The 13,261-nt window shown below is 33.0% G+C and overlaps 1 protein-coding gene across 3 annotated transcripts in view; it reads right to left on the minus strand.

The window, feature by feature from the left end:
• Positions 1-390: 390 nt before the first annotated feature.
• Positions 391-13,261, minus strand: part of LOC108759422 (saccharopine dehydrogenase-like oxidoreductase) — a 31,658-nt gene continuing 18,787 nt past the window's right edge. For 2 of the 3 annotated variants that reach the window (XM_018504868.1, XM_018504866.1), the window contains exons 2-8: positions 2,204-2,386; positions 1,932-2,107; positions 1,539-1,858; positions 1,195-1,341; positions 1,005-1,095; positions 690-943; positions 391-517 (exon numbers count right to left, since the gene is read on the minus strand). In XM_018504868.1, coding sequence (XP_018360370.1) covers positions 412-517; positions 690-943; positions 1,005-1,095; positions 1,195-1,341; positions 1,539-1,858; positions 1,932-2,107; positions 2,204-2,375 — 1,266 coding nt within the window. In that variant the 5' untranslated portion in view covers positions 2,376-2,386 and the 3' untranslated portion in view covers positions 391-411. Of the gene's footprint in view, positions 518-689; positions 944-1,004; positions 1,096-1,194; positions 1,342-1,538; positions 1,859-1,931; positions 2,108-2,203; positions 2,387-12,328; positions 12,737-13,261 lie in introns of those variants that run through there. The other variant, XM_018504867.1, reaches the window with a different exon arrangement.

A 13,261-nucleotide genomic window follows, 5' to 3' on the forward strand; every position in this document is an offset into this window, starting at 1 on the left:
TTTGTTAAACTTCAGTAACTATAAAATTCATATATATTGTGTCTTATAAATACCTTCCTGTTGAAATATTGTGAAATATAAGTGTATAAAATAAAAGTTTATTCGAAACCACAACAAATGTTAATATCAGAATCAACCATAAAAATAAAATGTATTAAAATACAGTACATAACAGAATTAAATACATTTTTCTTATCTTTAAACAATTAAATTAAAGGACTCTTTTAAATAACAAAAGTATCAAGAATATCGAGGGCAAATTAGAGTTAAGTTTAAATATAGCTATGTGTAATAAATGTTTAAAGTTTTATCATTCTGATAAATTGATATAAAATATATATTAAATTTAAAAAACTTAACGTTATATATTGTATTACATTACATGTTTCGGCGTCAAAATGTTTCTTATCTTTATTTTTCCGTAGATGATATCACCTCGAATTTAATATTATGTTTTATCAATTTCTCGATTAGAGATGTTTTACCGAATGCAGCACCGGGAGTAAGTACTCCTCCGCTGTAAAAATATTAATACATAAAAATAAAAAATCAAAATTCAACATGTAACTAATTGTCTTTTAATTGTAATTAATTATCTTAAGATATAAGTGAATAATTTTTAAATTTTCCAAAAATGACTTCAATAGACATTAAGTGTTACATTGATAAGTAATTAATAATTTACTAACTTGTCAGGCATTTTATCAATTTCGTTAAGGATTGTTATTGCCGATAAGATCATTGAGATGCTAGTTAACTCATATCCGGGAGAATCACTAGACATTCTAGTGATTACTTTTTTATTAGGTGGATCTGTGTGTTTATCGGTAGGTTCAGCCAATTTTTCAGTCCATCCACTAGCATTAAACGTAACAGAAAAATATGTTGGTTTCAGCATTTCCAGATTCGAACTTACGATACCAAGTGAAAACAGAGTCGGGTACTGTAAATATCTTATATTATTTAAATGATTTTGACAATCGCGCAAGTACTTGCACACATACTTTTAGAAGTAAATTACGACCGCATGCTGTGCGAGACAAAACGAACATAAACATAGCGATAGTGGCCATCATCAGGAATTCGAAGAAATATCTAAATAGTAAATACAGAATTTAAGAAAGATCTAATAGAGTAAGTACAGAATATTTAACAAAAGTTATTTGTCAATATATTCATTCCTATCATACTAACTTCAATGTAACATAAAATTGAACTTGCGCAGGTCTCTCTTTATGCTTCTCATATAAGAATCGCTGTGTACGAAGAGCTACTGAACGATCGATACTCGGAAATGGTAAGGACCATCCTTCAGAAACATCGCTTCGGTGCAGTATACTTCTGCAAAATAAATTGAATTATTAACATTGCTTACCGTTATTGCAATAACTATTTCTTTTTATCAATATTGCACTAACTTGCATATTGTCTAAACATTTCATACGCATAGAAAATTTACTTATATTTGACTTATTGTTAGTTGAAAAAAATGATTTATAAATATACGCAAGACATGTAAGATACAGAATCGTGTGTACCTTGATTTTAATTTCGGTACGAATTCAGGCAACTTGATAGGATATAATTTTTTGCGTAATGCAGGTAGTTCTTTTGCATGAGCCAGATTGTGTACAAAAGTTACCCAAGTTCCATAATTGCAAATCGGACCTATCTTGTCAGTAGGGCTTAACCATGCGCTCATGTATATTTCAATAGCATTCATTTCTCCTTCAAATTTGTGTTGCGTGAAAATAACTCCCAACTCACTAGGAATACAGTCCAAGCCGCAAGCGCTTACTATGTAGACGCCAGCTTCTTTTGCTGCTTCGTTATATTTTAATTCCATTTCAATCATAAACTAATAAAATAATGAAGATATCAGAGAGAAATCATCAATCGATCATTGTACTATTGTATAACCATTGAATTACCTGTTCTTCAGCAGTGACATCAACATAATGAGTACGAGTAGCAATGCATGTTTTGATAACGGATTCTCCATAAAATCTATATGGACCACAACAATTGACAAGTATCTTTGCTCGCTCTGTCATTTTCTTAAGAGATTCTTCATCTTTTACATCAGCCAGAATAACAGGCACATCCACTAATAAGATACATGTAATATGATAACATTTGCTAATAATAAATAAAATGATTTACCATTATAATTGGAATAATCAGTTCTAGGTTTTAAATGTACCAATATCTGAGGCAAATTCCTTAACAACTGCGTCTAAAGCTTCTTTCCTACGACCAGCAATACCGAACTTCATTTTCTGATCCTTATACATATGAGTTGCATTTTTCACTACATATTTTCCAGTATGTCCAGTGGCGCCAAATATTACCATATCTAAACGATCATTTGCCATTTTTCTGTAATCTATAGCAAAATATCATTAAAATCATCAATGTTTTTTACAACTTTACATTTAACTTGACAAAAATATCTTTTATTAATATAAACAATCAAGAGCATACAGCCATGGCAATAGATGTTTTTAGCGAAAGTCATATATTTCAAATTATAACAAGAAAAAGTAAACGTTCGATCAATATTTGATCATCAGTAAAATATATAAAAGAACGTTACAAAAAATAAAAAAATACTTGACAATAAATCGATAGTCCAGAATAGATAATGACAAAATTTAACATTCGCTTATGTAACGAGTTGTGAAATACATAATTTTCAAATTCTAATTAAAAATCGAAAAAAAACAAAAAATTTTTATATATAATGTTACCTATTAATAATAAGAAGAATCGGTTTAGATTAGTAGTTGAAATCGCTTACTAGGTACGTATTTAGTGAAACGAGTTCTCGAAAAAGTAAATTCGCAGATATAGTGTACAATTAAATCAAGTTCTGGCCACAATTTGGAAAGAACTATTCTTGACAAAAATGTGATGACAACGTAGTAAGCGACAATCTTTATAAAATTGTGTAAGGAAAGGAGAGGGAAGAAGAGTAGAGGGGGAAAAAACTATTGGTGAGTAGAGGGGATATTTCCAAGGATAGTAAGGTAGATTTCAGGAAAGCGTTCTGTATCTCTGCTTATTTAAACCCATTTTTTGTCTTTTGATATGTATCATCTCTGAGACCAATCTTTTATAAAAAGATTGTTCGGAATCAAGAATAATAGTATTATCCCAATCCATCCTATAATTATGATCTAGCGTGTGATGAATCTTTTATTAATGCGAAGATAATCAAACGTGATTTAACATATTGAACAAACTGATGCATTGTATGAATTGTCTTACATATTTGGCATACATTTGCTGACATAAAAATAGTACACATTACAAATGTAGCAATATAATTGCTTATCCTGGCAATCAGTTGACGAAATTTTAAAAACAAACGGTTAGCAATATATAGCGGTAGGTTATGCTGTCGGCAAAACGGCAGCAACATAACAATAAGGAATGATTAATCATTCCACCTTCAGCATTATACGGGGTCTACAATAGAAATAGTAGGATTTTAAGTCATAGAGAGAGAAAATTGACCAATCATTGATTATTCTTCTTATATTCGACTGTGATTGGTTAATTTTCTACGACTTAAGACCCTGTGACTGCTACGACTTCTATATTCTCGACCCCGCGTTATGAAAATATGACGCGTTAACAAAATATGTCTAACGATATCCATCGGTTGCGTATATTATGTCTTCAAGCTATGAAGTTTTTTAATCGATGCTATCGTGGTTCGTTGCTAAGTTTATTTTAAATATGAATTTGGTTGTCCTATTATATTTTTTATTTGACACATATCCTTTTGCTGTCTCAATTAATGTTATTTACAATAACGAGAAGAATAAAAGGCACATAAGAGTCAAATATAATAAAATATATTAAAACATGAAAAATCAAAAATTAATAAAATATTCTACAATCGATTAAAATATGACATGTTTCGGTCTCATGATTGAGCCTTCTTCAGGTATACATACAATAGATGTTACATTCGACGAAAGGAGTCGAAAAGATAAAAAAATTATACATAAAAAGTAATGATAGCCAGTGATAAATTTGCTGAGAAACGGAAATCACTCGCCAACGGCTGGATGACCGGTTGTTTGAAATTATCCGGAGTTCTGGTAACAATCGAGTTAGAAATAAATTACGAGAATAATAAAAAAATTGAGTAAAATCGTCACTCTGGACAAAACAACTCACTTAGCTGGCCATAAAATAAAATTTCACATGTCGATAAGATGTTCGTCAATTACTGAATTATTAAGCGTCAGTGTGTTAGTCCCTAGTAAAATAATTAGTCACAATATAAAATTAAAGATGTATAAAGATAACAAATAGTGTGTGAAATATATGAAAAGTAAGACACTTGGTAAACATATATGTTAACATCAAGAAAGACTGACGAATAATAAAATAATCTTGATATTCCAAAGTCAGATTTTGTTTATTAACGGTATGTAAGCTTTGTGTAAACCCTCTGTATCTCTTTGTAGGTTTAAACTGTTTTTTTGTTTTTTAATGTTCAACATTTCAGAGATTAAACGCTTATTATAACAAGATTCTTTATCTAAAATTGTCACTTTATCCCAATCAAAGTTATGTCCAAGCTGCAACCTATGCTCAGTTATCACTGATCGAGTGGACGTGTTCTACCGGATGTGATTTTTGTGTTCGTTAGTTCTTATCTTCAGTTTCCTAGCAGTCTGTCCTACATATGTTGCATCACAATCAACACAATCGATCTTATAGACAACATTATTTTTTTTTAAATGATGTCGAGGATCCTTATGTACTTTAATGTATTTTTTTAATTTGTTCGTACTATAGAAAGAAATCTTGATATCGTCTCTATTACATTTTCTAAATTTATCCGTCAATGATGGAATAAAAGGAACTGTGAACCAAGATGGGGACACTGATGATTCGTCCTTTTCTTCGAAGTCAGTACGCGATACAGTCCTCCTTCTTAGAATGCTTTTGATTCTGTTATTTATTATTTCAAAAATGAATTTTAGAGGGCAATGATTAAGTAATAATATTTCGATTATCTTTGTTAAATTTTTATTATGATGTTCTGAATTCGAGAGTAGAAGAGCTCTATCTACTAAACTAATGATTACTCCTCTTTTTTGTGAGAGAAGATGATTTGAAAAAAAATTTAGAAGTCTCCTCGAAAAGATCGGTTTTTGATCAAAATTTAGTTGATTACCAATAGTAGTGATTGTAACATCTAAAAAGTTAAGTGAATCATGAACTATTTCTAGCGGAAATTGAAGACGAGTATGAAAAGAATTAAAGCACTCCAAAAATTGATCTATTTTCGAAGAAGGAACAGGAGCACATAAATCGTCAACATACCGATAGTAAAACAATATATGATCATTAAATAACATCAAGGCAGTTCTCTCTAATTTCTGCAATGCCGAGTCCGCAATGACTAGAGGATAGCCTAGAGCCCATGGGTGTACCGAAGTTTTATTTATAAATGGTGTTATCAAATAAAAAATACGTAGAGTCTAATACAAACTTAATTGCCGTCAGAAACTCTGTCATCGGAATAAAACGTTTTTTTAAATAAAATTCCAGTTTTCGTTTACGCAATCTATAACTATTTCTATTGAAATGTTCGTAAACAACGGAACGACATCTAATGAAATTAGTTTATAATTAGATTTCAAATTTAAATCTTTTAGTCTCTCAACAAGTTGAAAACTATTTTTTATATAACTTTCAGCTTTAGGGATTGCTTCAAATATTATGCGATGTAAAAAAGAGGCTAATTCGTACAGTGGACTATCAATTGACAATACAATGTTTCTATATGGGCAATCTGGTTTGTGTATCTTCGGCAGTGCATAGACTCTCGGTAACGAACCATTATTGCATGACAATTGTCTGTATTGAGAATTGTCAACATAATTACATTCCTTCCATTTTGCAAGTAAAGATCTAAGAGTTTTTATAAGCTTACTGATAGGGTCTTTTTTGATTATTTCGTACGTTTCTTTATCTTGTAACATTTCATTCACTTTTTTGACATACGTATCTTTATCAAGAACGACTGTGACGTTACTTTATTGGCATGCGTTAGAATGATGTTGAGATGTGAGTCCATAAACTCTTTTGTTTCCATTTCTATTTTTAATAATTTCTTGTCCACAGATGATGTAACAATATGCGAGTATACTATGTTGTTTAGAATCGGGATCGAGTGGTTCGTGACATCTATTTTTTTGTCTATCGGGAATCTACGGATGCTATGCCAGTGCTATGCACAATGCTTTTAATGCAATCAATTACAATGTTTCCCTTATTGGAAAGAATACGGGCGTTAGGAGTCAGGCGCAGAAGACGTCGCGCAAATAATACACTTATGAAGCTTCAAACTTCTTTATTCAACAAACGCGCTTACATGTTTCGGCTCATTTTTTAGCCTTCCTCAGAGCAAGTCCTTCTGACGAGATTTTTTATCACTTTACAATTTTCATTAATACTAGATAATAACTAAAAAGTGACTCACTGTGTCTGATACCGACTGGCCAACATATCAGAAACTGGTTCTTGAATTATTCATGGTAATGTTTGCGATACGATGCTTTGTAATCGTGGTGAGCGTCCTTATTTTCGGGATAATTAATTATATTCTTAGTTTTTTGATAAATTAGTTTCTATATTCTCTTTAATTCGACATTTTTAATATTTCCCTTCTTTTTCATTGTCCTTTTCTTTCTTTTTGTTAAACTCTGGCATTTAAAATCTCAATGTAAGGGAGCTCACCATGACAGGATAACTTTTACTTTATGCATGTTAGTTTGTGTTTGCTCTGAGGAAAGTTAAAAAATGAGCCGAAATATTTTAGCGCATTTGTTGTTACGTCTGAGGTTCCGCATGCATGGAACCTGAGGGGGTGAACGTAACGCGAACCGATTAAAAATACGAGGAGATATTTCTCGAAATAAATCAAAACGAGTTTAATTAATATAAAATATAATTAAGAATTAGAATTTTTAATACATGATAGATATATAGGTGTGTATATAAAGATACATATATATATATATATAATAATAGTGTAGGTGTGAGAGTGTGCGTATATATAATAATAATGAGATATATAATAATAATAATGAGAATGTGATAATTTAGATTTAGGGAGGAAGGGAATATTCAAAAAAGGGAGTTAGATTTTCAGCCGGGATAGTAAATGGATGTGGGCAACCTTCTAAATATACGATGGCAGGTTGGTAGGTGTTGGGAGGAGCAGTCACCCAGAAATGAAGGTCTTCTATGGATGTGATGTAATGAAAGGTTTGGGAGGGGAGAAGGGTAGTTTGATCGGTGAAGGTGAGGATTTCGGGATCGAAGTCAGAGTGAGGAGCTGGGATCTGTGGATCGAGAGTCTCATCAGGTGAGATAGGTAAGGGTGGTGGTGGTGGTGAATATGAAACCTCTAGTGGAGGAGAAAACAAAGAGAGGAAAGAGGGTACCGTGAGTGTCTCTGTCGGAGCGTTCGGCGTCGGAGGGTGAGTAATACAGGGTTGGGCCGCGGGCCGAAGTTCTTGAGCGGTACGAGTCCTGGTTCGGATAACAGTTTGGCGCGACCTTACGAAACGTATCACGCTGCGGCGTGGAGATGGAGAAGCGGTGGACCCGTTAGAGCGCACTGCAATATCATTTTGAAGGTAAGCGAAAAATTATTACTCAGTTACCGAACAACTGAAAAAAAAGGAAAACTGAACGCGAAAACCGAGAATAACTACGGGCTTTAAATACGGTGAGGAGGAAAAGAAAAGAAAGAACAATAAAAAAAAGAAAAGAAAAGAAACAGGGTGTATTGACTTACTGGTCGATGAAGTCTGGTGAGTCTGGTGACGAGGCTTCGGAAACTTCGTGGTCGGCTATGTAGTTGAGACCTCGGGGCGTCAAGTCACTGACTCTAATACTTTGTTTCTTTTTACAAATAAGAAACGGAGTGCGCTCGAGACTCGAACTTGATCGGTTTTGAATGAATTAGATAGGTTGGATTAATCCTGGCGACCGACTTTAAGAACTTGTACAGCTCTCGGCAAAGAAAAAACCAAAAGATGAACAGACAAGAGCAAAAGGACGAGAGCAAGAGACAAAAAAGAAGACGCTCAGGACCGCGAAACCGTGGTTTATATAGCGGTTTTTCCTAGTTAGTGGGGTTCAAATTTGGATGGTGGGATGACTTTCAGGATTTTGGATTGGTCGAGATTATGGGGGAGGAAAGAAGTCGGTTGGTATCAACGAGTGTCGTCTTAGTTTATGACTTTCCTAAATTTATGGGAAAATGCGCGTGCACCGATTAAGACGAGCGTACGTGCACTGTCGGCACGCGTCCGTCAAACACTTTTCCTGGACTTCGCATGTCACATTTATATTTTATGGTCGCGGACATCGTGAGAATCGTCCGCGACTTGCTTGTCAAAACAAAAAAAAATGTTTAGGCGCCAGTACTGACATTAATTGCCGTTTTTAATGGCGCTGTCCAAGGGAAGTATCATCGGCGGTGCCTTAGCTCCCTGCGTTCACCGATTCTAACTTTATTTTGTTTGGCATTAATGGAGACACTAGAGTCTTTTATTTTAAACTTTCTCATGGGAAAAGATTTTTATTACTTTTCCTAGAAGTCTTAGGGGGTTGATAACACCTAGGTCTCCGTGAGAAAGAGAAAAGAGGCAGCGTGAGTCCGCTGGACGTAACAGTTGAATAAAGAAGTTTCAAGCTTCATAAGTGTATTATTTGCGCGACTCCTGCGCCTGACTCCTAACGCCAGTATTCTTTCCAATAAGAAAAACATTGTAATTGATTGCATTAAAAGCATTCAACGTAGCATCTGCAGATTCCTGATAGACAAAAAAATAGATGTCACGAACCACTCTATCCCAATTCTAAACAACATAGTAAACTCGCATATTGTTACATCATCTGTTGACAAGAAAATATTAAAATTAGAAATGGAAACAAAAGAATTTATGGACGCACATCTCAATATCATTCTAACACATGCCAATAAAGGTAACGTCACAGTCGGTCTTGATAAAGATACGTATGTCAAAAAAGTGAATGAAATGTTAGAAGATAAAGAAACATACGAAATAATTAAAAAAGACCCTACCAGTAAGCTTATCAAAATTCTTAGATCTTTACTTGCAAAAGGAAGGAACGTAATTATGTTGACAATTCTCAATACAGACAATTGTCATGCAATGATGGTTCGTTACCGAGAGTCTATGCACTGCCGAAGATACACAAACCGGATTGTTCATATAGAATCATTGTATCGTCAAATGGTAGTCCACTGTACGAGTTAGCCTCTTGATCAAAATTTAGTTTCCTGATAACAACATTTATAAACAAAACTTCGCCACATCCATGGGCTCTCCGCTATCCTCCAGTCATTGCGGACTTGGTATTGCAAAAATTAGAGAGAACTGCCTTGATGTTATTTAATGATCATGTATTATTTTACTATCGGTATGTTGACGATTTGTATGCTGCTGTTCCTTCTTCAAATACAGATCAATTTTTGGAGTGCTTTAATTCTTTTCATACTCGTCTTCAATTTACGCTAGAAATAGGTCATGACTCACTTTTTAGATGTTACAATCACTACTATTGGTAACCAACTAAATTTTGATGAAAAACCGACCTTTTCGGGGAGACTTCTAAATTTTTTTTCGAATCATCCCCTCTCACAAAAAAGAGAAGTAATCATTAGTTTAGTAGATAGAGCTTTTCTACTCTCGAATTCAGAAGATCATAATAAAAATTTAACAAAGATAATCGAAATATTATTACTTAATGATTACTCTCTAAAGTTCATTTTTGAAACAATAAATAACAGAATCAAAAGCATTATAAGAAGAAGGACAGTATCGCATAATGACATAGAAGAAAAGGACGAATCATCAGTGTCCGCATCTTGGTTCATAGTTCTTTTTATTCCATCATTGACGGATAAATTAAAAAAATTTAATATAGAGATGACATCAATATTTCTTTCTATAGTACGAACAAATTAAGAAAATACATTAAAGTACATAAGGATCCTCTACATCATTTTTCAAAAAATAATGTTGTCTATAAGATCGATTGTGTTGATTGTGATGCAACATATGTAAGACAGGTAGGAAACTGAAGACAAGAATTAACGAACACAAAAATCACATCCGGTGAAACACGTCCACTCGATCAATGATAACTGAGCATAGGTTGCAGCTTGGACATAACTTTAATTGGGATAAAGTGACAATTTTAGATGAAGAACCTTGTTATAATAAGCGTTTAATCTCTGAAATGTTGAACATTAAAAAACAAAAAAACAGTTTAAACCTACAAAGAGATACAGAGAGTTTATACAAAGCTTACATACAGTTAATAAACAAAATCTGACTTTGCACTACTAAGATTATTTTATTATTCGTCAGTCAGTGTTGGTCTGCCTTGATGTTAACATATATGTTTACCAAGTGTCTTATTTTTAATATATTTTATACACTATTTATTATCTTTATACATCTTTAATTTTATATTATGACTACCTATTTTACTATGGACTAACACACTAACACTTAATAATTCAGAAATTGACGAACATCTTATCGGCATGTGAAATTTTATTTTATGGCCAGCTAGGTGAGTTGCTTTGGTCAGAGTGACAATTTTACTCAATTTTTTTTATTATTCTCGTAATTTATTTCTAACTTGATTGTTACCGGAACTACGGATAATTCAAACATTCGGTCATCTAGCCGTTTGCGAGTGATTTCCGTTTCTCAGCAAAGCATCTCACTGGCTATCATTACTTTATGTATAATTTTTTTTATCTTTTCGACTGCTTTCATCGAATGTAACATCTATTGTATGTATTTCTGAAGAAGGCTCAATCGTGAGACATGTCATATTTTAATCGATTATAGAATATTATATTAATTTTTGATTTTTCATGTTTTAATATACTTTATTATATCTGACTCTTATGTGCCCTTTATTCTCTCGTTATTGTTTTTAAATTAAGAATCCTTCGTTCTTATAACTTAATGTTATTTAATGGATCGTCAAAATAAGTTACTATTCAATTAAATATATTCTCAAATCAAATAAACATTTTGTCTGCAATAACTCGGTTTGGTTGAGCCAAATTTAAAATTGTCATAGTAATTGAGCAAAATACTTTGCTGTTATTACATAATTGATATTTATTTGCACGTATTCTACCGCAGCAGTTTGTTGAGTCAAATAACTTTTTTTCGTTGAATAAATTTTTTTTCTCAGTGAGTTAATTAATTCGAACCGCAAATCGTAAATTTTTGTTATGACGATTGTCGATATTTGATTTTTTCCATTTTTACAAAAACGTTGACATCTACGGGCACAAATGATTGTCAAACAACAACTGGGGGTCTACAATGGCTATAATGTTCACAGGTATCTTTCAAAGCGTGTACGATTGTAGTACCAGAATAATTTGACGAGTAATACCATCTTCATGTTGAGGTTCAAAACTTTTCAAGCGACCCTCATATACGTGAAAAAAACGGATCATAGTTTAAGTGCTACAACATGCAAGATATAAATTATAAATATTGAAAATAATTACGTTTTATGTTTGCTAAGTTTGATTCTCGTAGTAAGTCGATTTAACTAATTAGACATGCGCAAACAGCAAATTACGACGATAATTCTAAATGATTTTGTTACGATCTTTCCTTTTTCTGGTCTCTATGTGCTTACAGGCGAGAATAGATTTGCGATTATATTATTCAGGTAAGTTGCGTTTTCGCATATAAAGTTGATGTAAAACTATTAACCCAGTGAAAACTACTTAGTCAAGGTGATGTCAATGTGACGTCAAATTGATTAGGAATATGATGTCAAAAAGAGTAATCAAAATGATGGCAAAACGACGATTGTATGACTGCAAAACGTCCCATACCATGACTGTGATCTTGACATCTTAAACGTCAAAGTGCCGTTAAGATGATATCAAAATGACGAGTAACGTCAGCTTATTTACTGGGAAACTCTGTACAGATATAAATGCAAGACTAATCTCTCTCTCTACTAATATAGACTTACTTTAATTTTTGGCATAGTGTACTCTAACTTTTTTCTTTGAATTAAGAAAAGATAAAAAGTACGTTAAACCACAATTAAGATTAATCTATATTATTAATAGAAACGTGCATTAATTTTGCATGTATTCATATACAAGAAACTTGATTTTTAAACCTAAAAGTAAATAACATTTGAAAGGAAGTATAAAATAACTGTATTATTATGTTGCTTAGGAATTTTTATTAATATTACTTACAGTCCCTGGCCACATTATTATGACCACTGTTGAATTTTACGATATTTTTATAAGTTGCCAAATTTTTATAAAAAGTGGTAGAAAAATTTGTATTTCATGTGGAAATACAGTTTTTTAAATTACTGTGCATGCAACTGTAATATAGATCGCCGTTTTGACATGTGTCAACTGTTTAACCACGCCGAAGTTACATATAGGGTGCGGTCCACTTGGCGCTACAAATGCTTCGAATCGTTTGGAGCGTTGTTTTAACCGGTCCACATGACGCTTCAAATGTGTCCCAACAGCACGTATGACGTCATTAATACATCGCAGGTTTCCACTTCCACCTTATTTCCAATTGCTTCCAATGCTACTGCTTGGGCTGTGTTCCAAAATTGTTTGTCAGCGCTGCGAGCACGTCGTCATAAGTGCATGCTACCAATAGTGTTCCAATTTCATAAGCATGCTTTTCATGCAAACTCAGCTTTCATTTTGGAACGATATTTTCAGTGCTGTCAGCATATAGCGACTAGAGTCCCTTTAAGAGAGTCGCGACAATCTGAAATAAAATGGCGTCTAATTGGGACTCTAGTAGTAAAGAGACGCTAGACCCTTATACTACGAAGAGCGTAGAGTCACGGTGGCAGCTTTAACTGTAATGAAGTGATGCGAAATCGTTTTATATTAGAATTATAAGTAGGTAAGCCTATACATTATTATAAAGGTTTCGAATTAAAAATATATAAAACAACAGATATTATGTAGTCGAAAGTGACATTCTAACCTTGTCATCAATCATATAATTTTAATATCTTCTTCGAAGAAAATATGACTGGTTGTTGTGTGCCTGGATGTCACAACAATAGCGAAAAAGGCTTTTCGCTACGATGTTTTCCAGTTAATGAAGAACGGAAGGCCTTATGGGTGTCAAAAATAAATCGTGAAAATTGG

This window comes from Trachymyrmex cornetzi, unplaced genomic scaffold (genome assembly GCF_001594075.2).
Source record: "Trachymyrmex cornetzi isolate Tcor2-1 unplaced genomic scaffold, Tcor1.1 scaffold184, whole genome shotgun sequence".
Lineage (NCBI taxonomy): Eukaryota > Metazoa > Arthropoda > Insecta > Hymenoptera > Formicidae > Trachymyrmex > Trachymyrmex cornetzi.